General features: G+C 47.5%; 1 protein-coding gene across 2 annotated transcripts in view; it reads right to left on the bottom strand.

Moving 5' to 3' along the window:
* Positions 1-1,409: 1,409 nt before the first annotated feature.
* Ranbp10 (RAN binding protein 10) overlaps positions 1,410-24,911 on the bottom strand; it is a 74,710-nt gene continuing 51,208 nt past the window's right edge. The window contains exons 4-14 of one of the 2 annotated variants that reach the window (XM_047528916.1): positions 18,699-18,866; positions 14,061-14,083; positions 11,959-12,143; positions 9,502-9,614; positions 7,922-8,030; positions 7,671-7,819; positions 7,273-7,477; positions 6,411-6,532; positions 5,773-5,918; positions 5,363-5,474; positions 1,410-4,927 (exon numbers count right to left, since the gene is read on the bottom strand). In XM_047528916.1, coding sequence (XP_047384872.1) covers positions 4,797-4,927; positions 5,363-5,474; positions 5,773-5,918; positions 6,411-6,532; positions 7,273-7,477; positions 7,671-7,819; positions 7,922-8,030; positions 9,502-9,614; positions 11,959-12,143; positions 14,061-14,083; positions 18,699-18,866 — 1,463 coding nt within the window. In that variant the 3' untranslated portion in view covers positions 1,410-4,796. Of the gene's footprint in view, positions 5,034-5,362; positions 5,475-5,772; positions 5,919-6,410; positions 6,533-7,272; positions 7,478-7,670; positions 7,820-7,921; positions 8,031-9,501; positions 9,615-11,958; positions 12,144-14,060; positions 14,084-18,698; positions 18,867-24,911 lie in introns of both variants that reach the window. The other variant, XM_047528917.1, reaches the window with a different exon arrangement.

Raw genomic sequence — 24,911 nt, 5'->3', positions numbered from 1 at the left:
ATGCTAGGCAAGTACTCCCCTACTGAGCTACATCCCCAGTCATTTTTTGAGACAGTTTCCCTCAGTGGCCCAGACCAGACTTGTACTTGAAATCCTCCTGTCTCAGTCTCCGAGTATCTGAGATGATAGGCATGTGCTATCATGCCTGGCAAATCTGCCCTCTTATTTGTGGCCTACTACAGTGACTTCCTAGCTATTCCAGGTGGGCACCAGCATGTTCTGCTGTATCCCTCCTCTGCATAATACCTGGTTTTATGGGGTCATGGGAGGCAGAATGAGGTAGAAGTGGGCCAGTCACACCAGGAGGCATCTTCACAAGGAAAGGAGACGAAAGGTCCCTGCATGTACTGAGTCCTTATGTACTAAATAACTGCTATATGAATGCTATCATCCCCTACTTTCACAGGGTGGGTGGATTAACCACTTTTTTTTTTTTTTTTGGCAGTGCTGGGGATTGAACCCAGGGCCTTGTGCTTTGCAAGGCAAGCACTCTACCAACTGAGCTATATCCCCAGCCCGATTAACCACATCTTAAGGCTGGGAAACTCAAGCTCATAGTTACCCAGTTAGTAAACAGACCTGACTGTGCTGGGATTTTAAGACAACCTCTTTCTCCTCAGACTGACAGGCAGGAAGCTCTGACTGCAATATCATGGATTATGGTCCTCAAATGCACAATTGCCTGCGTTCACAAATTCTGTACCTATGTTTCAATCAACAGAAAATGCTGAAAAAAAATTGTGCATATACTGAACATGTAAAGACTGTGTTTTATTATTCCCTAAACAATATAGAACAACATTATTTACATAATTTTACATTAGTAATATAAACATTATATTACTAATATTAGTAATTATAGAAGTAATTAGTATTATAGAAGTAGTAGTAGACCTGTAGAATGCCTCTAGCATGAGGCCCTGGGTCCAATCTCCAACACTATACACTATATAAAAAAATAGTATTTAAGTATATAAATATATAAAGGATGTATGTAGATTATATGCAAATACTAACTGTTTCATATAAGGGACTTAAGTATGAGGAATTTGATGTTTTTGGGTATAGGGGTGAGGTTCCTGGAATCAATATCCACAGATACTGAGGACTGATTACATTTTAAGTCTTATGTTTGTGGAAAGAAATCCTGTGGCCCACCTTCCTGAAGTTGAATTTTTTTTTTCCTTGTCTAAGATGAAGCGAATTCAGGGAGAGAATTAAAGCTTGAGTGCTTGTGCTCCTTGGGATCCTGCAAACACTACAAAGTGTTGAGAGTCCTTGAGGAGGCATGAGGAGCCTAAGCATTCAAGAGGTGGGCCAAAGAGGGCCCAATTCCTCCAGGACAGGATGTGTCACACTAGGGGTATCAACCCCAGTAAAACTCAAAACAGAGACCAGACACTCATGACTGCTCATGGATGTGTATTTTAATAAAAATAATTCTGTCAAAATACAACAAGAGTTTTTTCATCTCTCAAGTACAATTTTAATAGGATGTTTTGTGTTAGAATTCTCTCAACCCTCCCATGCCCACAAGTTTCATGCTAATGCCAAGTTATCAACTTGCAAGAACAAAGGCAGAACCAGTGTGCACAAAGTGGAGGATGTCTGTTTCAGCTGTAGTTATTAAGGGAGGAAAACCCTATGCAAAGAGGTGGGCACTTGAGCAGCCAGAAGCCACCATCTGGCCGCAGGTCCAGGTGCCCAGGACTGGCGGTCAAGTAGGGCTCTGCTTTCCAGCTGCCACATGGCATGCATACCTGAGTTGTGAGCAACCAAAGGAACTTTTAGCTCCGACAGTCCTCTGCCTCATCTTCTTTGTGCTTGCTTAAGGGCTGGGAAGGTGCTGGGTGGCCAGGCAGTTCCCACTTTGTTTTGTGGTATCCCTGTTCTGATGGCCTGCACCCAGCCACAGATCCACGTGAGTGGGAACAGGGGGTTCTGGCTTTCTTTGAGTGGTCTGCCAGTTTTCTGCTCTGTAAGGAGCGATTATCTGGTGCCACAAGGGGAAGGTGAGTGGGGAAGGCTGCTCCCCCAGGGCTGGACAACCCAACAGAGCCAGGTCTTCCATCTGCCCCGATAAGTTAGATCCAGACCTTCACCAGGGCTGTTCCCAGGTGCCTTCCCCACTTGAGGCTCCTGGAAGCAGACTGGCAGGGCTGAATGCATATAAGGGACTCTTCCAGCTGCAGGTGGTCTTGGACTATCAGCAAGACAGCCTATTTAAGCAGCTTGGTTTTGGCCTTCTCCACAGCTTATGGGGCAAAGGCTTGTCCCAAAGGTGAGTTGTCCAACTGGGACAGAGAGCCCCTCTGGAGAGAAACAGTAAACAACTTGGACTCAGCTGAAACAGTGAGATAAGGCACAGAAAATGGGAGGTGGCCATGGGTACTGAGTGTGAGCCCGGCAGACACCCATCCCCATGCAGCGCACAGCTGTCCTGAGCCCTCCTGGGCCCTCTCTCAGCCGCTCCACAACCGAAGTCCAGGCACTCATCCCCATCCCTGACACACCCCTAAAGGAACCATCTGCTCAGTCACTGCTGGAAGCTATGCCACCATGACCCTTCATGGTGCTCATTCACCATTCAGCTTCAGGACTAAATGGTATTGTCCAACCCACAGGAATATGGTTAGTCCTGGCTCTGCCACTAATTTGCTGTGTGACTTTGGCCAAGTCAATCTCCTTGGCCTGTTAACTGAAAAAGGAAAGGACTGGTAGAGATGTTCTCTGAACTCCACTGCAGCTGCAAAAGCCTCTGGTTTTAATTCCCAATCCAGCTAGGTTAACCACTTTAAGTCTGATGTTTCTAATCTCTGAGGTTGGAGCTTGGTATTCCCAGCCTTGTATAGAATGAATTTCCTTTACAGACAGGATGATACTTCCTGATGGGTCATGGTTTAAGAACTGGCAGCCGGGGCCATGGCAGGGACCAAGAAAAAGAAGTAGTTAATAGAATTATCCCTTAAGGTAAAACTCTGAAAGATCTCAGGGCTGGAGCCCTGGCCCCTCACCAGCAGCTAGTCCAAATCAAATAATTTTTCTTGTCCAGCTATGGGCCTGATGAGACCTGGTGGGCATGGAAACTCTCTGGCCATTCCAACCATTCCCATGTCCATTAACATGGAGCAGGAGTTCGCCAGCCCAAACCCAGACAGGTACTGGAAGTTTCACCTCTGGCTTTGCCATGGCTTACCCTAATCTTTGCAGGGACTGCTTGGGCTCTCCCTCACACTCAAGCAGGTATGGAAATCCTAGCCCTCCAGTGCTCCTCTTGTATAGGCATCCTCCCTCTTCTTCTGGGCAGCCAGTCCTTTCCTCAGATGGTCCTCCCAAGTCCTAGCAGCTATTTCAGCCTTTCTTGTGATAGTGGAACTTTTTTTGTTCTACCAGTTGTGAGCATCCATCTGAAAACAGCTGGTGGGACATTTGTAAAGACCATGGGGTCCCTTTCTCTTCCTAAAAGTGGCTAGGGCCAAGCTGCAGGGAGCAGCTTGGCACAGCTGCAGTGAAGCCTGGTCCAGGGGGTGAAGGGTCCCATCTACTCCAGGGACCAGTCGCCCAAGAATCTGCCTCCACGAGGTACTGGCTTCTCCACAGAAAGCATCAATCCCATCAGAGCTGTGCAGTAATGGTGAAGACCTAGGCAGGAAGAAAGCAGCCCCTGTCCTCAGGGGCCTCTGTCCTGGGAATAGAGTCTTCCTCCTGGCAGCCTGATGCACAGCAGCTTGAAGGCAGGTAGTTTCCAAGCAATCAATTGAGAGTAAATGAATTATTTGGCCATCTTAACAAAAAGGGAAGGCAGGGCATTGAGAAAGAGAGAGGGGCAAGGCAGGCAGTGAGAGGCAGGGTACAGTGGTAGACAGTGTGCTGGCCAAGGACCCTCTGTTCCCTTGCTTTGCTATGTGGCCCTGGGCTAACTTCACATCTCTGGACCCCTGACCCAGCAGTTCTCTGTTCAGTTCAGCTCTCAGGGGCCTAAGGACCCACATCTCTGGGGATGCTGCAAACCAGCTTAGCCTGACCCTGCCTACCAAGTAGCTCCCCAAAGCCTATTCAGCTTCCTTGGGTGTCAGCTGGGCCTGTGGCTCAACAAAGGGGGAGCCTAAAATAAACACATCACTTGGCTGAGGTGACAGAGATGATTCTTATTTAATGAGTTGGACTCAAATAAAAAACACATGGTGTCTGGACAGCCTCACCCAAGAGGTGCTGGACCACTAATTCTACGATAAATACTGTGTCTTTTTTTTAATATATATATTTATATATATATGTATATATATATATATAATCTCATTTGTTTGTTTTTGTTTTTGTTTTACTTATGAAAATAATAAGCTATCACCAACCTGGATAGGCTTCATCACTAAATTAGCAGAAACCAGCTCAGCACAAACTCTCCCAAGATAAACACTGGTGGCTCAGTCAGGAGGAAAAAAGATTTAAAAACCCCAAGCCCTCCTCAAAACAAAACCCCCTTTAAAGAAGAAGGCGCCACATGAGAGTAACCAGCCAATACTGTGTCACAGGCCGCTGCACATGAAGGGGAGAGAGACGGGGGCAGAGGGAGGGATGGGCAGAGGGAGGGATAAAGAGAGGAAGGGAAAAAGAAGGGAAAGAAGGAATGGAGGTCAGGAAGAAAGGAGGAAGGAAAGAAAGATGGGGAAAGGCCAGGCAGGAGGAGTGGACTCTGCCCATGGCTCTAGGTCCCTGTGCCAGATGCCTATAGAGAGCAGGACTGCTCCAGCCCTGGGGCTGAAGGAGGGCTAGGTGGGGCCAGCCAGCATAGTCAGCTAGTGCAAGTAGTCGTCGACTCTGGCAAAGGAGCAAGATCCCAGGCCGGCCCGGGCCATAAGCCGTAGACATTCAGATGCCTGGCCCAGGGCAAGCATCAGTGGGGGCTGCTTTGGCAGGTTCTGAGACTCTGTGGAGGAGATATAAGGCCTAGTCACTGCTCTGTCCAGGGCTTGATTGCAGGCCAAAGTTCCCTTCGGGATAGAAGATGAGGGAACTGACAGAATTGACAGAATCTATAGGACAAGAGCATTCAGTGTTAATGTGAGTGTCCCAGCTACCAGGCCATGGCCCTGCAGTCATGCTAGAAACCTGAGGATTTTAGCCTTATTTAGCACAGTGGGATGGTGTGGGTCCAAGGTCACAGACTAGAACCCATCATGATCTAGTAGCCAATTCAGTTGGGTAAAAGGAGGTCGGAGTTTAGGTTCAGCCTTGGAAGCCCAGGAGTCCCATAAGTCAACTGAGAGAACCTGTGCTAACCTTGCTGCCCTTCCCAGGGAGAAGGGAAAGGGGCCACCCAGGCATTCTGGGGTCAGCTTTTGCTTTTATTAGATGCACTCACCTAAAATGGCGCTGTTGAGAGCAGCACACACAGGTTCTCTCTGGATGGGGTCAAGCTGTTGGCCAACAGGGCAGCTCCAGGGGTCCGAGTAAGCCAGTAGGCTAAAGGCATCCTAAGGGACAGGTACTCTTAGGATTGTGGCACATATCACACCCAGTGCCATGGCTCCAGAGGGGATTAAGGACCTACATGGTGCCCAGTGAGAACTTGACATACCAGGGTTGGGCAGGGTTGCATCCTCCCCAGAACCTGGAGAGGATGGGGTACACCCAGAACACCCCACTTTGTATTACAGACTGAACTAGTGCCACTCTGCTTTATTATTGCTGCTCCTGACCACTCCCAGAGCCACCCCATCCCCAGCACCAAATGGGGGCCTGCTCTGTGTAAAGGCTTGGCTTATCCTGTACCTGCAACATCTCTGTGTGAGCCAAATTCTTGCCGTACTCCCGGCCCAGCTGTTCACTCAGTGCTTGCAACTCACGGCCAAACAGGATAATTCTTTCTGTGGCAGCCTGGTTTCCCCCGCAGAGCTGCCGCCGAGAATGCCCATCATCTGTACCCAGAAGCCAGCAGAGAACACATTAGGAGGGGTGAGGAGGGAAGGGCAGGAAGAAGAAATCCCAGGAAGCTGCAGCTTCTGCCAGAGACAGGTGAGGACCAGCAGAGCAGGTAGAGCAGCCAGAGTGAAGGTACTCTCAGTCCACCTAAGTACACACAGTCCAGGGGTCAGGTAGGACTCAAGAGGTTTCCCTCTTCTTGTCCTACAGAGATGCATGGTGCTCATAAGAGTGTCCACACTCCCAACTCCCTTCAGCCTCAAATGCAGGGGTCTTGTTTTTGGCAGCAGGCCTGGATCTTCCTACACATTTGAAGCTATCACAAAGACCCATCCATGATTGGCTAAGAAGGTGGTGGACCTGGTCTGGCTGAAGCTTCTCAAGCTGCCAAAGTCTTGCCACATCAGCCTCTCCAAGAGCGAAGAGGCATCTGAACCACACATTGCCCTCTTGGGGAACATCAGGCTGGATCATGCTACAGCCCTTACCCATGCTGGACTCATCCGTCTGCAGGTCCTCATGCTTGTAGGCACCATTGACGATGCGTGTGGACATGCTTTCCAGCACACCATTGGGGTAATGCTCTGCCTCCATCTCCATTTCGCTATCGCTGTGGAGAAGGATTGAGGTGGTATTGGCCAAGGGATGTGCTTGCAGCAGCCTGGCTGGGCCTTCATTCAGGCTTTAGCCATAGTTGCTGTAGGTAAACTGAGGGCTTTCAGGAATGTGAAAGGATAGCCAAAGTTTCCCAGGCTCCAAGACTTGGCACCTACTACTACCTAGCTATTCCTAGACACCTGTCACCTGACTCCCACTCCTGTCGTGGTGTTGCTTTTGTGACTCTCCCCTCCTGGTTCTCCTACCTCTACTACATAGCCCCCTCATCCCCAGTGACTAGGATCCATAGGCCCCATTGGGCATCTCTGGTCCCAGTTTGGCCTTCAGGCATGCCTAGGACCTGTCGAAAATCACTTGCAACCCAAGTTCCCTGCCTGCTAATGTGGCTGTCTAGAAGCCATATCCCATAAAAGCTCCTTCATTTTATATGCTGAAGCTTCTGAAGGCCCAGCCTCCCTAGAGGAGGAATCTCCTGGGAGGGGACCACACTCTCAGTCTGGCAGGGTCAGCAGCACTTCCAGAGAAAGTCAGGGTCAAGGAAACTGGCAGCAAATCTTGAGTAGGACAGAAACCAGAGCCAGTGCCTGGCTTGGCAGGTCAACAGCTAGCATTCAAAGCATAGAACTGCGATGAAGGTGGGGTGAAGGGCAGGGGGCAGCAAAGGACAGATTGCAGTGGGCCCAGGGAGCACAAAGCAGAAGCAGAGCAGAGGAAGTGAAGCAAGACAGGCACCTGGTCTCCTGGTTACTGGTACTGCTGTGGGGCTGGGACTTGGTGGAGTCTGTTGAGTTGGACTCGGAGTAATTGATGGAGGATGGGGAGGAGGAAGACGAGGAGGACGAGGAGGAGGAGGAGGAGCTGGGTGCAGGGTATTTACTGTGGTTCTGTTTGCTCTTGGTGGATGCGATGCCATTGCTGCAGCTGGGACTGTCTGCTCCTAGAAGCCAGGGATGGTCAGCAGAGGAGGGGCAGCTTGCCACCAAGCAGGTCCCTGGATATAACCACAGTGATCCCCTTTCCCATCCCCCCAATCCAACTACCAGCCCTGAGCCCAGCACAGGGAAGGGCAAGTGGGGTGGTCTTTCTTCTCCACACGAACTCTTCCCAGAGTCCTCTGGAGAGTGGCTGACCTGTGTTGTGCATGTGGGAACTACTGGGGCCATGTCGGGGACTGAGGCTGGGGGAGCCAGGGTAGCTGTCCTGGGACTTGGGGCTTCGGGAACTCAAGCTGCGGACCTCACTGTCGGTGCCATTCACCATCTCCACAAACTGTCGGCACCTGCAGAGGGAGCAGAGCAGTGATGCTCTGGGTCTGGCCCGGGCTGTGGGTTCCTGCCATCAGCTGAGGGGCTGGACTCAGGGATAGGAGACCCTGACTTACTTGAGCATGAAGAGTAGGTTGGGGTTGTGCTCCAGCAGCCCAGGGTAGAAGCGCTGGGTGGTCTCAATGGCCTCACCCACCCGGCCCTCCAGCACCAGCTTCTGGATCTCTGCAGAGAGCAAGAACATGGTAGTGAGGGAGGGTCATAGATTCTCCTCACATCCACAAGCATGGAACACGGCCAGTCTCAGCAGGAGCTGGGTGACAGTTGGATGGGATGGCTCAGAATGCCCTGCTGGCTGGAGATGCTCACAGAAGAGGCTGAAGAGAGAACCTGATTGCCCAGTCCCTCAGCAGAGCCTGGTTTCAGCCAAATGACATGGAGTCCTCAAGAATAAGGGGGAAAAGGAATGGAACTTACAGCCCAGAGGCAGGAGGGGTGTTTGGAGGCCAGCTCCTATGGGTTACTGGTGGCCAGGGACCTGGCTAGGGGGAGGACTCTGGTTGTAGGAGCATGATCTAGGGATGGGCACCCAGGCAAGCCAGAGGCCCAAGGGCTCCTCTTCAGACAGACTCCTCTCTTTTCAGGCCTCACAGGGGCGTGGCAACAGGAGTACACTGGTTCAGGACAGGGATGCGTCTCCACAGTCTTCAGGGGCTGCAGCGTGCTCCCTGCTGGGAGAGGAGGTCATCCTCCTCACGCTGGCACCTCTGATGATGACACCTCTTGGGCCACCAGCATTTTGCTTTTGCCTTCTCACTCTTGCCCTGGGGCCTGGTGCATCTTGCTGGGAGCGACTTCTGGGTCTGAGGCTCTCTCATTCGTAGATCCCAAGTCTGGGATCACTTTTCATCTGTCTGGCTGAGCGCAGCTTCTCTGGGAGACACAGACACATGCACATACACAGAGATGATAGGCTCAGAAAGACGTAGGCAGGCACTCACAGACGTGTGTCCACACACACCCTCTCACCCTCATTCTCCTTTCCTTCTACCTTCTGTGTGAGTTCTTTGTGCTCTCTCCCACCCTTGTTCCAAGGTAGGGCCTCAAACACACACTACACAGGCCAGAATGAACACTGGGAGAGTTGCCTTTGACCAAGAAAGGATTAGGTTGTCTGCAAAGGACATGCCCAGAGTTGCAGAACAGAGAGAGGTGCCATCGAAGCAGCCACTGAACATCAGCTTTGCCCTGTCTGATCATTCAGTCCTCTCTGGCCAGAGACAAGCAAAACTACTAAGGTTCAGTAAATGGTGAGAAAGGCAGGGTGTTGGTCTGATAAGACGCAAATACCCTTACTGGAAGACATGAATAGGAGGCCAAGTGGAATCCAGGATGCAGGAGGAAGGAAAGAAGCATGGAGTAGCAAGATCTAGCCATGTTAGGGCGTGGCCTATGCCAGACCTTCAGAGTATATGTTAGGGAGGCTGCTCTGAGACTATCCCAGGCTGATGGCTGTTCATGGGGCAATGTGGTCTTGAAGGAGGGAGAGGAACAGGGTCTGGGGCTAGCTTGGGGTGGCAGACTGGTCTCCACTCCGGGGGAATGGACTCCCAACAATTTAATCAGGGCTGGCATGAGCTAGAGAGCAGAGTTAGGGACAGGTGAAGGAGGGAAGGAAGAGGAGAATTAACCTTACTTTGTCTGTTCTTTATGGATGCCTGTTCTTCTTGAATCGGGGTTTCAGTCATTCGGGCAAAAGCCGTGGCCGTGGCGCAATACCCATGATGCACCAGGTAAGATGAGACCATGCTAGAAGAAAGGAAGAGCTTGAGGTGACACTCAAGAACTGCATTTCTGCCGGGTGCAGTGGCGCACACCTGTAATCCCAGTGGCTGGGGAGGCTGAGACAGGAGCATCGCGAGTTCAAAGTCAGCCTCAGCAACAGCGAGGCACTAAGCAATTCAGTGAGACCCTGTCTCTAAATGAAATACAAAATAGGGCTAGAGATGTGGTTCAGTGGTTAAGTACCACTGGGTTCAATCCCCAGTATCCCCCCCACCAAAAAAAAAAAAAAAAAATTGCATTTCTCACCAACCTTCTAATGGGACAAAACACCTCCCTTGAGGTTTCCCCTAAACATGTCTTAGTAATACAACCTCCACAGAACTGAAGGGGTGGAATAAAATAAAAATGTACCCCAGTGCTCACGCCACCAGGATGGAGAGGGGCTGTTTGTATCTGTGCTCACAGCTCAGAGGAGTGGCTGCACTCTCTGGACGTGCTGCCCCTAAGCTTGCAGGTTACCTACTGGTAAACTACAGCAAGCTGAGAGATGTCTGGTGGTCTCACCCAGGACTTCCTGAAATGGCAGCCAGTCAAGCAGTGTGCCAGCTTCCCAGACCCTGAGGACACCTGGCACACACATACCTGCTAGCAATATAGGAGCTTCTCTGTGGCTGCTCATACCACGAAGAAGTATGCTATTCCTCTGGTGAGCCTGTCCTTTGGCAGCACTGGCTCCAGAGTGATGGGAGCTAACCAACATGCCAAAATCATTTCATGATATACCACAGTTCAGGAACCCAAAATGCCAAGTTATCAAGCTGATTTTGCTGGAAAGGGATAAGCACCAGCAAGACCAACAAAAACATAATCTTTGGGAAGGGCCCAATTCCCAGCAACTATTTAACCTAATTTCAAACTAGCTGAGCAGTGCCATACATGTATGAGCATATGTGTACACATGGAAAGAAGGATGAGCCCCCATGTCTAATGTGTACAGGAATGAATACCTAGGTGTGTGAGTGTGTCTGACATCATTACTGTTATCAACCAAATATCCAAAGGGCTGTCATGTGGGGGGCATGGAAGTTTGTGTGTTCCCTCATATTTTAATGGGTAAACACAATAATATGTGTAGAATACTTGGTGAGAAGTCAATAAATACAACCTCTTATAAAATTATGTATTAAATAACATTATATTCTGAATAATAATTATAACTATGATTTTAAATGCAGGGCAAATTTTTTTTGACCAAAAAAATGGTTCAGGGGAAGTCATCCAAGGGGCTTGTGGCAAATTTGTCTCAAAGAGAAGTTAACCATTCCCAATATTCATAAAACAAAGCTATGTGAAACCATAGAACACAAATTATATACAGGTCTTAGCAAATGAATACATACAGGCACATGGTACATACATGTAAACAAAAACACCCATGTGCTGAGTACAGGCTCTGAAAGCTGAGAGTATCAGTCCCTCCAGAATGCGGCCCAGGCAGCTCCACTTCTCCTCTTGTGCATCAGCAAGCCTACTGCAGGGAGTGGCACTCTCCTGGCCCCCTAAGGAAGTACTCCTCATCTGCTCTGGGGGCCAGGAACTAGAGGTAGCTGTGCTGCTCTTCCTGACCATATGGACTGCTGCCTCAGTCCTCCCTTAGGGCTGCCTCAATATCAAGAACAGAAGGCTGCACAGAGAACCCAGTGTGCATCGTAATCCCACCCAAGGGTCCCTGACACCTGGTGCCTTTGCAGAGTAATAAACAGGGTGAGCAGAAGCCTTTCTCACCCTTGGGAGTCAAGGTGACACCCACTTCCTAGCCAAGTTGAGATGGTCATTACCTCACTCAGACCTGTGGCTGGCCAGTGAAAGACAGAACCAAACCTGGCCTGCCATGGCAATACCTGGCAACATGGGCTTCCGAGATTGCCTGGGAATTCATCAACCAGGGAGACAGCTACACTGATCCTAAAGGGGATACTCTTCCTGCTGCAACTGCCACAGATGCAGGGAATTTAGCTGGATGACCCTGTGAGGTGACTTTAGGCCACAGTCAACAGGATGGATACTCCCCATGGTAGAAAAAAGTGCAGAGAGGAAAAGACCACAGAGGAATCCTGGGACATTCTCTGCAAAATGACAGCCTGTTGGTGATTTTACAGACAGGAGCCTTCCAAACTGGTTGAGGGAACAAAGGATTAACCAGAGGCAGCTCTGGAGGCTGCAACTTTCCAATGATAAGAGGGTACCAGGGCAGTAACTGAATCTCCTGGGAGCACTTTCCAGAAGCATACTCCCCTCTGGAATTCCTAGAAGCAGCTTGTAGTCCTGCAGGGGCCCATCGGAGCAGGGCCTGGGGGGTGGCACTCACTTCTGCAGCACCGCCTGCCACTCGCCAAGCCGGGCACTGATGGGGAAGCCATGGACAGTGCCCTGGACCTTGGCACGCCATTCCCTCATGTAGTCCTCGATGTCGAACAGGAAGGGCTGCTGCCCAAAGTTGGCATCCACAATCTCCCCAGGTGTCTGCAAGCCTACAGTAGGGTAGAGGTTGGCCTGAGGAGAATGAATGAATGTCAGTCAGGCCCTGTGAGGGTAGGGCCTCGCTTCACCTCCATGGCTCCTGCCAGCCAGTGCTAGGGCTAGAAGAGAGTCACAAGGTGGGAGGCGTAGGACTAAACCACATTCTGTCCATCTCCCCACCAGAGATACTAAAACCCAAAGCTTAGGGGGAGAAAGCAAAATAAAAGCAAGCAAGCTCAATATGGAGTCTTTTGCCCTGCACTGGAGGTCACTGGAACACAGCCAGGGTATAGTGAGGCAGGTTGGGCTGTACAACCCTGCAGGTGTGCCCATGAAACTAGGCTATAGGGTGGATGATTGCTCCTCTCTGAAAGGTCTAGTTTTGAGGATCACTTGGCCACAAAAAAAAAAAAAAAAAAAAAAGAGTTACATAAGGGGGAAGGAAGGGATGGGATGACACAGAAGAGGAAGGTGGAGGAGAGTGTGGCAAAAGATCAGATGAGTTGCACTCCCTGGAGCTGGTAAAGGGGAGAGAAAGTTTGTTGCCCTTCTTGTCAGAGGCTCACTCAGCAGAGGACCTATGGCCAGTGAGGTGTGAGGCTCCCTGCTTTCCATCCCTCTCCCATAGTGACCTCCTCCTGTGGCTCCCAATGCCACTGTCCATAGCCTCACCCATCTTCTCCCCATATCACGGCACACTGTATTCCCAGGGCTTCCCAGTCACTTCTTTACCTTCCATCCTTGGGCTACATGTCATTGCTGGGCATAGTGGGTTCAGCCCACCATGATCCTTGAACCCACAGACCTCTGGATTCCTTCTCTTCCCTCCCATCCTCTACACTACAGGCAAAGCCTCCAGCAAGCTTTCTCTGACCAAAGCTCTGCCACTTTCTAGCATGTGGCAGCATATTGCCCATACTCACATGTTAGTTAAGTTCTTCCCCAGCCAGAAAGTCTGCTCTCTTTGCCTAGGACCATAGCCCCTCTCTGGGGCCTCTGGATAGACAGGAGTGAAGGATTCTGATCCAGAGACAGGATGATTCAAATGCAGCAAATGCTGCAGTTGGGTTTCAGAGGTCCCTCAGATCATAGGGGCATAGGGGCATTTCTTTTGGCATTACAGGGTGCCCAAGATCCCAAAGTGATCACCAGAGTCAGCAAACCTTCCTTCCAGAACCAGCCAGGGCACACAGGGCTGGGCCAAGCTCCCAGTACTCTGGGTGGAGGACCTTCATGTGACAAGGCCTGTGATGACTCACAGGAAAGGACTGAGGTATGGGAGGTGGGGATGAGCCCTGGAATAAGCCTACAGGAAGCATCATTTTTGTCTAAGAGAAAACCCACAAACTCCATTTCCCCAGCTTCAGGGGGAACCCTGGGGATATTTGATGGGGATGGAAAGGGATTGGTTTCCTAAAAATTCAGTCAACAGGACTGGAGATACAGCTCAGCTGGTAGAGTGCTTGCCTATCAAGCTCAAGGCCCTGGGTTCAATTCCCAGCACCACAATAAATAAATAAATAAATAAATAAATAAATAAATAAATAAATAAATAAATAAATAAATAAATATTCAGCAACAATTCCCTACACTCTGCATTCCAGTTTGCTGGCTGTAAGTCACATGGAGCTTGCCCAGATCAGCTAAGCCATGGAACTACCCTCTTTCCATGACCATCACCCCATTCCCATCCACCCCACAGCTGCCTTTGTAAAGGTCACAAATTTCTGTCACCTGCTAAGAGACGTGGAGGAAGACCGGGCCTTGCTGCTGGAGAGAGGAAGGCCAGCAGGTATCCCCTACTGGCACCCTCAACCTTGACAGCACAGCAGACATCCCTGGTTGGGGAAAGGGCCAGACTCCACACCCTGCACTTGCAGGTACTACCACATCCCACTGCATACAGCCCCCAGTGGCCCAGAAGTGGGAAGATCCGCTGGTCGTACTTACCGGGAGGTCTGTGAAGGCTATGCCTGTGGAGGGAAAGAATAGTAATCAGACCATTAGATGGGGCCAGCCCATTGGTCTCCTCCACCTCTGAGGCCTTATGGTGGAGGTGATAGACAAGCACATGCAAGGACCTATTAGTTTTAGGACTGGACCTTTCTTTTGCTGGGTGGTCTATCCAGAAGCAAAATCAGGTCCTTAGGTAATTGTCCACAGCTCTTCCACCCTCTCCAAGAAAGTCTGCTAGAAAAGACTAAACCCAAGTGATCTTTCAGGTCAGATCTTTCTCTTGAACCAACATATTTATGGAAGCCTATTGTGTGTATCAAATTCTTTGCAATCCGTTCATTACCTGATTCAATTCTTACATAATTCTGGGGAGTGGACATTCTTATCCCATTTTACACATGAGGAAAAGCTTCAGCAGTTAAATGACTGGCCAAATGGCCTGATGTACCAACATTATCTCTAAGTTGATAGAGAAGTGAAGACAGGGAGGGTGATAGCTGCCTATCTCCAGACCACACTCATTTCCCATCCTCAGCAATTACAAGATGGCCAAAGCTAAGGTTAACAATGATTTGTGTATCTCTCAAGCCCTCCTGCCAAGAGAAGGAGCTGTATTTCCAGAGACCTCAGTCCTGAACTGAATATGAGGATGGAGGGGAGTGGAACCCCAAATATACGCACAGACCTGACCAGTGTCCACCAGGAGAGGAGCCTCAGAATATCCACCACATCACCCATGTCCTACAGATTGAGAAATGACACAGACCTAGCCAATGGAGTCTCTCTCAAGATTTCACAGCCCTTCATTTTTTTGGATAAGGTCTTATATCTTCTGGGAGTCCCTCAGACTTTGGCCTGAGAGATTTTCAAACTGCTGATTCCTTAGAGATCTTCAGTCTGCTCCTCCAACTCTAACCCAGAAAAGAAAGAGAAATCTAGCAAGACAACACAGGTGAAGACTGACTCAAGGTTTCCCACAACAACCTTGGAAGGTGTACACTGACACTAGTTTACCAATAAAAAAAAAAAAAAAGTGAAGAGAGATGGCTTACATCCTTTACTGGGCTATTTAACTCCTCAGTGAAGAAAGGTCATAAACATCATGGTCTGCCTACCTGAGGCTACTTCTGAGCCCCATCTGAAGGGTCAGCATCACAGAATCTAGAAGCCCCTCTGCACCCTCCATTCTGCCCAGGAGCTTCCCCCATGGATCTCAGTATGGCCATGCTGCTGCTTTACTCCTAGGCCTATGGACCCTAAAAAGAGGAAGAGTTCAGTCTTCCTCAGTTATCTGCAGTGTGACCTTTGGCTGGTCACCCAACCTCTGCAAGCCCATCTGAAAATAAAAAAAAAAAAAGGAAAATACTAATCCCTCAATGAGACAGTCTGAAAACTGCTTCATAAACACTGAATTCTGAGTACAAATTGGCTGCAGCTGGGTCACAGAATAGGCAACTGCCAACTTTTGGGCAGGGGATGATGTACCCAGGTTTGCCCATCTCCGTCTCACAGTGGAAGGATGAGGCCTAGAGGTGATTCCAGGAGAATGAGGAAAGAAGTTACTCCTCTCTCAATTGCACTGGATGAGGCAACACTGCTTCCCCAGTCCTATCAGTCCCTATGAACCTGTACAAGGCCAATGTGATGGCAAAATCTGATCCTAGATGCCAGGAGAGTAGCCAAACTTGCTGATAAGAAGGGTCCTGGTCCAAAAAGTCATAGGTCTGAGGGCACTGAGGTTGGGAAGAAAATATTTTGTAAGAGATCAGAGTCATATGAGGATGATTCTGCAAGCAAACTGACCACTTGTAGACAGGACATACCTCCATTCACTCATTCATCCTTTTACCAAGTACCTGCTGAGGCCTCCCAGGAGCCATGCCCTGTAATAGAACTGGGGAAACAGCTGCAAGCTTGGCCCTCAAAGTGCTTCTGACTGCAGCGAGACAGCATGTGACTAATTACAAATCAACTGGAGGATGGCACATAGGGCAAGTGTTATAACAGAGGAAAGAAGCAAGGAGGCCTTTAGATCCCTTTAGAGAAGTAGGATGGCAGGAAATGTCATCCTGCTTCTCTAAAGGGGTCAGGGTTAGATTCTGAAGCACATTATTGATATCTTTCACAAGATGGCTTGTGAAAAGGAGGCAGGGTCATTAGAGGATTCACTAAGCATTAGCCACTCTATCTTTATTGCCTTTTCATGAAATGTCATGATCTAGAAAATGCAGGGGACAGGTCATATTTATCTTTCAGTAAGGTCTCAATAATATCCTTGTGGACAAGATGGAAAAACCTGAATTTCAAGCTAATGTAACTGACTCTTAAATGCCTGGTATCTTATCTGCACAAACTCAACAGTACACTGCAGGGTTCAAATCTTAGCTTTATAATCTTTCTTTCCTTTCTTCTTTTTTTTGGTGCTGGAGATTGAACCCAGGGGAGCTTTACCATGGAGCTATATCCCCAGTCCTTTTTTTATTTTTTATTTTGAGACAGAGTCTTGCTAAGTTTCTGGAATTACAGGCAGGTGCCACTGCACCCAGCTTATAAATATCTTCATTAAAAAATATTCAAACATCTTTATCAAATTTTAGGTTAACAAAATATTGAAAAGGGGCTGGGCCACTAGTGCAGTGGAAGAGCGCTTGCCTTGCATGTGTGAGGCACTGGGTTCAACTCCCAGCACCACAAAAAAAAACCAAAAAAACTGAAAAGGATATCGAATATTTGAGATACAATAAGCAAGACCACAGAAGATCTTGACAGAAAAATAGTCAATGTACTATTAGATTAAATTTAATTACAACATGTGTGAGGTTTTTCACGGGGTCTATAAAAAGCATTCACTATAGAGATGAGTTTTTAAAACAGCCTGTGACCATGAGCTTCCTGTAGAATCTAGGCACCTGGCCAACAAAGAGCTCATATCCCTTTGGTGGTCCTGGCACACAGATGAGGCCCTAAATGTACAGATATAGAGGGCACAACAGAGTTTTCCCCAAACCTTGTGTGCCATTGCAGGTGACATGCTCTGAGCAAGATGAGGACAAGCTGGAGGGATATGAAGGGCAGGTATCCAAAGAGGTAGGACGGGGTCTGCCTTCAGAGAAGCAGGTGAAGCAGGGCTCAGGTATAAGGCGAAAGCTCACAGCAGTAGCCCCTGGGATTCTGGCAGTAGAAGAACTCAAAGCAGGAAATAACTGGAATCAGAAAGTGGAGTGGGGAACAAAGATTCCTCTTGAAACTTTGGCCCCACCCTCCCAGCTATAAGCTTTTCACTGGCTGGACACCAGCAACTGCTGTCTCAGGAGCATTTCCCCAGATGTGTGCCCAGGAAAGCTCTGCACCTGTGCTATGCTCTTGGCTGCCTAGCTCCCTGGGCTTTCCTGCCTACTCTGGGCTGAGGCATCCAACTGCTCTGTTGAAGAATGCTGGCTCCTGGTCCCCTAGCCCCAACCACCAGCAAACCTGATTTCCACTAAGGACTTCACATTCTGGTCAGGTCATCTCCTACAGAAGCCTCAGAGGGGCTATAGGGAGTAGCAATCACCTTTTTATTGCCCCTCAAGCTAGGGGAAGCAGGCCTCTGAGGAGTGAAATGTCCATTACTCTTTCCTGCAGGCTTGGTGGCCTGGTTGGTAGGATGCTGCCAGTCCTCTTCTCACTATACCATTCTAAGAGAATTAGGGTGTGGCCACCTCAGATATCCCTGCAAGATAACCCAGGCAGGCAAGTCCAGCAATTAGGCATCATCTTGGGACCAGTGTGGCCATATGCCAATCAGTACATAGTAGGACACAGCATCAGAATAGCCAAAGTCCCTCTCTTTCAAGTTCTAATTCTGTTTCAACATACAGGAAAGCTCGTCCCAGGGACCCTTCAGGTCCCATCTCCCAGTGATTGCTACCCTTCTCCTGGTTAACAGCATCACCAGTCCAGTCACCTTCTCACTTTTTCCTTCTTGCAAGTACACCCACCCCATCTGTCACTAAGCTCTGCTAGGCCATTCTAGGCCTCTGTCAGGCTTGATACCCGCTTTTTGCACCTATCACCTTACCTCAGGCCACCTGCCTCTTCCCCTAGCCTTCCATCCCTCATGTTTTCACCAAAGAAGACTTTCTGCATGTAACTCTGCCCATTAATCATGGACAGCCCAGAGGAGATCAACCTCCATCATATCCCACTTGTCTATCTTCTGTACTAGTGTACCCCTCACTGTTGCCCTGGAGTTACTAGCACCCCAACCATCAGAAGGGCTTACTGGGCCAGGTCATGGGCATGCAAACCCCCATAATTGACAGCTATGTGCTTCAACCCCTCAAATTTCTCATTTGATGCCAAACCCTGCTCCAACAAGTGCCAAAAAGATCAGAATCATTATCAGAACACAGTTGTACTCTTAGGACCCACCCTGATCTTAATAAATGTTACTTAAAGAATAGGTCAACAAAGGGAATGGTCCTGCTACCCTCCATTTACCTTAAAGGGGTCCACTAGCTGAAAAAGGCTGATGTTCCCCAGAGCTCAACAGAGGCTCCACAACACTGCTTTGATTTCAATGCTTGCTTTTGAGCCTCTTCCCAAAGTGGCTCCACAGGGCAGACCCTCCAATGTCCCCTAAGCACCTACCAAGACTGTGGCCATTCTTGGTGTAGAAGCAGGTGCCATTGATGAGGTTAACACAGCAGCCGATTACATCTCCTGTGGTGAATGTGGGACCATAGGGCTGGCCAGTTCCCGAGGAGCAGAAGGAATGCCCATCGTCGCCATGGTAACCATAGGAATGTTTGTCCCAACCTATGAGGGAAGAAAGCAGGAACAGCTGAGAAGAAGGACTTGAGAGAGGAACAAGACAGTCACAGAAACCCCACCAGGTCTCAGACACTCTCCCAACCTGCCTCCATAGCAGTCAGCACTTGTGGTCTCTCACAGAGCCACCTATAGACAGGGTCTGGCTGCACCAGACGCCCATTTTGTTAATGAGTTCAGCAAATCACCACCTTTGAGTTGCTGATGCAGCCCCACTGAGGAATGATCCCAAGTTGTGGTTAATAGGAACCAAAATTTGAAAGGGAGTCACTGGAAAGCAGTGCAACAAGGAGGTGGTTGGGGGAACTCTTGTGAAGGAGAGGGGGCTGAAAATGAACCAACCTCGGAAGTTATAATGGTGGGTTGTCAGAATTTTTAAATTGAAGAATAATTTGCCTATAGTAATATCCTTCCTTTTTAACTGTATACTTCAAATGAGTTTTAACAAATATCCAAATATATACAGTTCTGTTACCAACATAATGAGTCAACAGACATTTCCATCACTTTAAAAAGGTTCCCTTTTGCCTCTTTGCAGTCAGTCCACTCCACTCACCCTGAGTCACTGGCAATGCCTATTGATCTGATTTGACCCTGTGGTTTTGCCTTTTCTACAGTGTCATATAAACGGGATCACAGGATACGGAGTGCCCTGTGTCTGGCTTTCTGCACTTGGCATGACTCATCTGAGATTCCTCCATGTTGTTGGATGTATCAGTATTTCTTCCCTCCTTATTACTGAGTAGTACTCCATTTCATGGCTGTAACACAGCGTGTCTATCCATTCACCAGTGGATGACATTTATTTCCAATTTCCAGCTATTATAAGTAAAGCTAGTGGTCTTTGTGCATACATGTTTTCATTTCTCTTGGGCAAATATTGTACTTAGAAGTGGTATTGCTGGGTCACAAGATAAATGTATGTTTAACTTGATAAGAAACTGCCAAACAGCTTTCTGAAATGGCTATGCTGTTTGCATTTCTGCCAGCAATGTATGAATTCCACATCCTCACCAGCAGTGAATATGCTCAATGATTTTGTTTTCCTTCTAGCCATTTTAATAGTGTGCAGTACTGTTTTTTCTTGTTCTTATTGTTGTTCTTTTTAGATTTTTTTCCATATTTTCTTATTCTTCATACAGTGCTATATCATTGTGGTTTTCATTTGCATTGCCCCAATGATGTTAAACATCTTTTCATGTAATTATTTGTCATCTGTTCATTAGAAAGTTATGGAATTGTTATGCAAATCCTTAACCCATTTTAGTCTTACTTTGTTGTTTTGTTATTTTAGTACTGTGGATTAAACCCAGGGGTACTTTACCAATGAGCTACATCCCCAAACTTTTTTACTTTTTATTTTGAGATGGTCTTGCTAAGTTGCTTAGGTCTCACTAAGTTGCTGAGGCTGGCCTTAAATTTGGGATCCTCCTGCCTCAGCCTCCCAAGTCACTGGAATTACAGGTGTGCACCAATCCACCCAGCTTATTTTATTATTATTTTATTTGTTCTTTTGGAGGGGCACTGGGGATTAAACTCAGGGGCACTCAACCACCGAGCCACATCCCAGTCCTATTTTGTATTTTATTTAGAGACAGAGTCACTGAGTTGCTTAGTATCTCACTGTTGCTGAGGCTGGCTTTGAACTTGTGATCCTCCTGAGCCACTGGGATTACTGGCATGAGCCATTGCACCTGGCTATTTTATTTTATTTTTGAGAGAGGGTCATGCTATGTTGCCCAAACTAACCTTAAACTTGTGATCCTTGGCTTCAGCCTCCTGTGTAGCTGGAAATAAAGGAGTGTGCCACCTTTACCTCATTTTTACTATTACTATTGTTGTTTTAATCTTTCCAAGCTGTAGTGTTCTTTATGTAGTTTGGATATAAATCCTTTTATGTGTTTGTGAATATTTTCTTCCAGTGCGTGGCTTTTCTTAATGCAAAGCCCTGCTGAAATCTTGATTGGGATTGTGTGGAATCTATGTATCAATTGAGAGAGAACAGACAGCTTAACAATATTCATTATTGTAATCCGTGAACATGGCATATCTCTCCAATCATTATTAACTTAATATTATTGTATTGATCTTCTTAGGGTGGGGGATGTTAACTCAGTGGTAGAGCCTTGCCTAGCATGCATGAGGTATTCAAACCCCTCCTAGGCTCAATCCCCAGCACCACCACATTCCCCACACCCCCAAAAAATCAATTTCCTATTGTTTTTTGCTATTGTATCAAAATACAATTGATTTTGGAGGTAGGGGATTAGGGTTAAGTTTTCTTGTGGGGGTGATGAAAACATTTCAAAATTAGATTACAATGATGGTTGCATAACTCTACCAACACTAAAAAACTGAAGGGTACACTTTCAATGGGTGAAAGTTATTATATGCAAATTTTATTTCAATAAGACTGCCAAATATATGTGTGTGTATATGTACATACATATATACTTTTTATACATTTGCCAGGTATCCTGAACCTTGCTAAACTCACCAATTAGCATTGAAGATTCTTTGGGATTTTAAAAATATGACTTAATGCATAAGAATAAACAGTTTTAATTTTTCCTTTGCACTCTGTATGCCTTTCATTTCTTTGTCCTGCCTTGCTGCACTGATTAGGCCTTCTAATACAATGCTGAACAGAAATGGTGAAAGAAGTTGAGACCTCAGAAACATAGCAAGGTTTATACAGGGGAACCAGTGAACATGGTCATGCTGAAGGGAGTGTACAAGCAAAGGCATACACACAGGTGAGACAGGAGAGTGGGGGCTATAGAGGAGCAGGCCTGTCTGGCTAAGGGGCAGAAATGGAGTCTTGAGGGCAGGTGAACTGATGGCGCAGGTCTACTCCCCAAAGCAGTCCTTCAGGCAACTCCCTCATTTCTGCCTGCTCCTTTGGAACATGCCCAAGGGAACAAGCTTAAACATCCCTCTCCTAACTAAGGGTAAGGATAGAAGCTCTGTCAGTGGGTAAGGACACCTGAGCACCTGAGGTGCTTAGAAAGAAGGGTGGGGCTCAGCAGTTAGTCCATGTGGGCATGCGGGTGGGACAAGGGGTAGGGGCAGGCTGTAAGCAGAGGCACAGAGTTGAGAAGGGACGATGGGCTGTAGGCTGACAATGGAACTGGGGTATGATGAGAGAAGAGGAACAGAGCAGGCCCTAGAGCCCAAACTCTGCCTGCATGTGGACTGGTGAGTTTAATGGCAAATGGCCCCTCATGGTCACAGTACCCAATCCAAGCCCTGAGTACCCTGAACTTTCATGTCTTTGGTCAGAAAAAGCCTTTGGTTGAACAAAGATTCTCTAGAGTCCACAGAGGGAGCAATGTGAACCTAAATGGGTCTTGGTGACAGGTGTGGAGGCCCAGAGCTTGCTGCTCCCTCCCTACCTCTTCCCCTGCATCTCAAGGAAACTAGCATGAGAAACACTAGGGACTAGCTTTAGAAGGACCAAGACTTGTCAACTCAGGATTTGCCATCACTTCACTGTGGTTGCTTGTGACTGTTAGTTTCCATGGTAAAAAGAATCTCACAGACGTTATTAAGTTAAAGCTCTTGAAATGGGGAGATTTTATCCTGGATTATCTGGATGCATCAATATAATCATAAGAATTCTTATAAAGTGAAAGACACTGCACTGCTAGCTTTGAAGATGGAAGAAGGCCTATGAGTCAAGGAATGCAAGTGGCTTTTAGAGCTAGAAAAGGGGCTGGGGACATGGCTCAGTGGTAGGGCACTCATTTGCATGCGTGAGGCTCTGGGTTCAACCTCAGCACCACAAAAAAAAAAAAAAAAAAAAAAAAAAAAAAAAAAAAACAAAAAAAAAAAACCAGACAAGGAAAAGGCTTTTTTCCTAAAGTTCCAAAAAGAACGCAACCCTGCCCACATCTTGATTTTAGAACTACCGTTCTTCAGAGTTGTAAGACTGATTACTTCAAGCCACTTACGGCAGCAATAGGAAACTAATAAAGTACGCTGTGATCACAAAAGAAACTACTGAGCATCTGAAATTATCAGTGTTGTGAAGCAACACCTCAGCTCTGTTTCCTGCTCTTCCAAGTGCTATGCAGTTAGAAGCTTTTCCAAGATCACAGAGTGGTAAAGTATTTTTGATTGAAGACATCGTCTTATGGTCAATACTTTTTTCCAAACAATAAGAGCCTGTGTGGGTATCTAAGGTGTGTCCCTAACAGATAAGTTTGTGTATATAAATAAATGAGCGTATGTGCAAAAGGCAGACTACAGAATGCTATGCACTTCGCAGTAATAATAGCTGCTGCAGCAACATTGTTTATGTCCACGATGAGACATTCTCCTCCTCTGGAAAATATAAGCACCATCCCCTGGCCACCAAACTATTAGCAAAGGCTTACTCCTGGGAGTTTGTGAAGTGGAGATGCGGGGTATGGAAGGAGTAGAGAAGACAGATAACAAGTAAGTAAACAAACCGGCAGACAGAGAACACCTGTAGATAAAATGTACTCTGAAGAAAACAAAGTCAGGTGAAGGGCTAGAAACAGGAGTGGAGACAGGACAGATGGGATAGGTGGTCAGGTTAATTCTTGCTGAGGGGGCGATCCCTGAGCAGAGGTCTGCTTGACAAAAATGTCAGAGGGAATAATCTTTGGGGTAAAGGGAGCAAGTTCAGTCCATCTGTTGGACAGAAAAGTCAGTGGGGCTGGAGCAAAGTGGACAAGACTGGAGGAGTATAGATGCTGATGGTATGACATAAAACAAGGATGATGCCCAGGGTCTTGTCCCTTGCAAGTGGTTAGATGGCAGCAACATTTACTAAAAGTCAGGGGAGATGGGCAGAAAGGGCAGGCCTTTTAGAAATCTAAGGCTTACGTCATCTTCTTGGACATTGGGCAGGTGGGTGGCTATTATAAGGCAGGGAAGATTATGGCAGGACCAGGCACTTCATGGCTCTGTACCAGATGCAGACAGTGTGATGGGGAATGCTCACTAGATAAGCAGTGGCGTGGACAGAAAACCACATGAGGATGATCCTGTGTGTCACATCTGTTATGCAAGTGACTCCAAGTGAAGTCATTGGAGGATTTTCCTACTGTGCTGTCCTAATACAAAGGCTTTCTGTTTTTTTCCTTTAAGAGAAAAATTTAGGCTAGCCAAGGACTTAAAAAGACAGAAGAGATACATGCTAGAAGTTCCAAAGAGCTGAAGAGATGTTAAAGGGTACCTGTTGCCTGAATGGCAACAGTCCTCCCATCCTCCAAAAACCCTCTCCTCAGGCCTTAGAAGTTATACAGTGGAGAGAAACTGGTATCACCAATGCCATTTTTAAGGAATCATTCCTCATTCTGTAATAGGGCTAGTGGCAGTCTCAGCTTAGGATCCTCAGAGGGTACGCTGGCCTCTGTTAAAAACCCTGGCCGGGCATGACTCAGGAGGCTGAGACAGGAGGATTGCAAGTTCAATGCCAGCCTCAGTAATTTGGCAAGAACCTCAGCAATTTAGGTTTTTATTTTATAATAAATAAAAAGGCACCCTGTGAAAAACACAGCCTGGAAGTCTTTTATTTTGAGACAGGGTCTTGCTAAGCTATTGAGGCTGACCTGGAAATTGCTATGCACCTGCCCCAGTCTCCCAAATTATGGAATTACAGGTGAACACCAATACATGGGCTCAATAGACCTTGATGATTAGTTCTCAACTTTCATCACTTCACCCATATGTTTCCATTCTTCCTACTCTAGACTAGTTGAAAGGAAAAATTACCTAAAAATTACTTTAAAGGTCTAATTGGCTTTCTCAAGAATGATGTGAAGTTTCCCACAGAGTTAACACAGGACCCTTCTGTGCTGGCTCTGGCAAATGGCACACCTTCTATAATGGGTGCTGTGAATCTCCTATGGCACATTCCAAGTTTGCCATGGCACCTGTCTTCAGGAACTTCTTTCTGCTCCAGTCAGTCTGTATGGCCTCCCCTAACCTGGTTTCCAAGACCTTATTGCCTTAGGGCATAAAAAGCCCCTGAGTCTAATGTGTTCTCTGGAAATTCCAATG

Source organism: Sciurus carolinensis, chromosome 16 (genome assembly GCF_902686445.1).
Source record: "Sciurus carolinensis chromosome 16, mSciCar1.2, whole genome shotgun sequence".
In the NCBI taxonomy this organism is placed as follows: domain Eukaryota; kingdom Metazoa; phylum Chordata; class Mammalia; order Rodentia; family Sciuridae; genus Sciurus; species Sciurus carolinensis.
The sequence above is the reverse complement of the archived record's forward strand: the minus strand, read 5'-3'. Positions and strand labels throughout refer to the sequence as shown.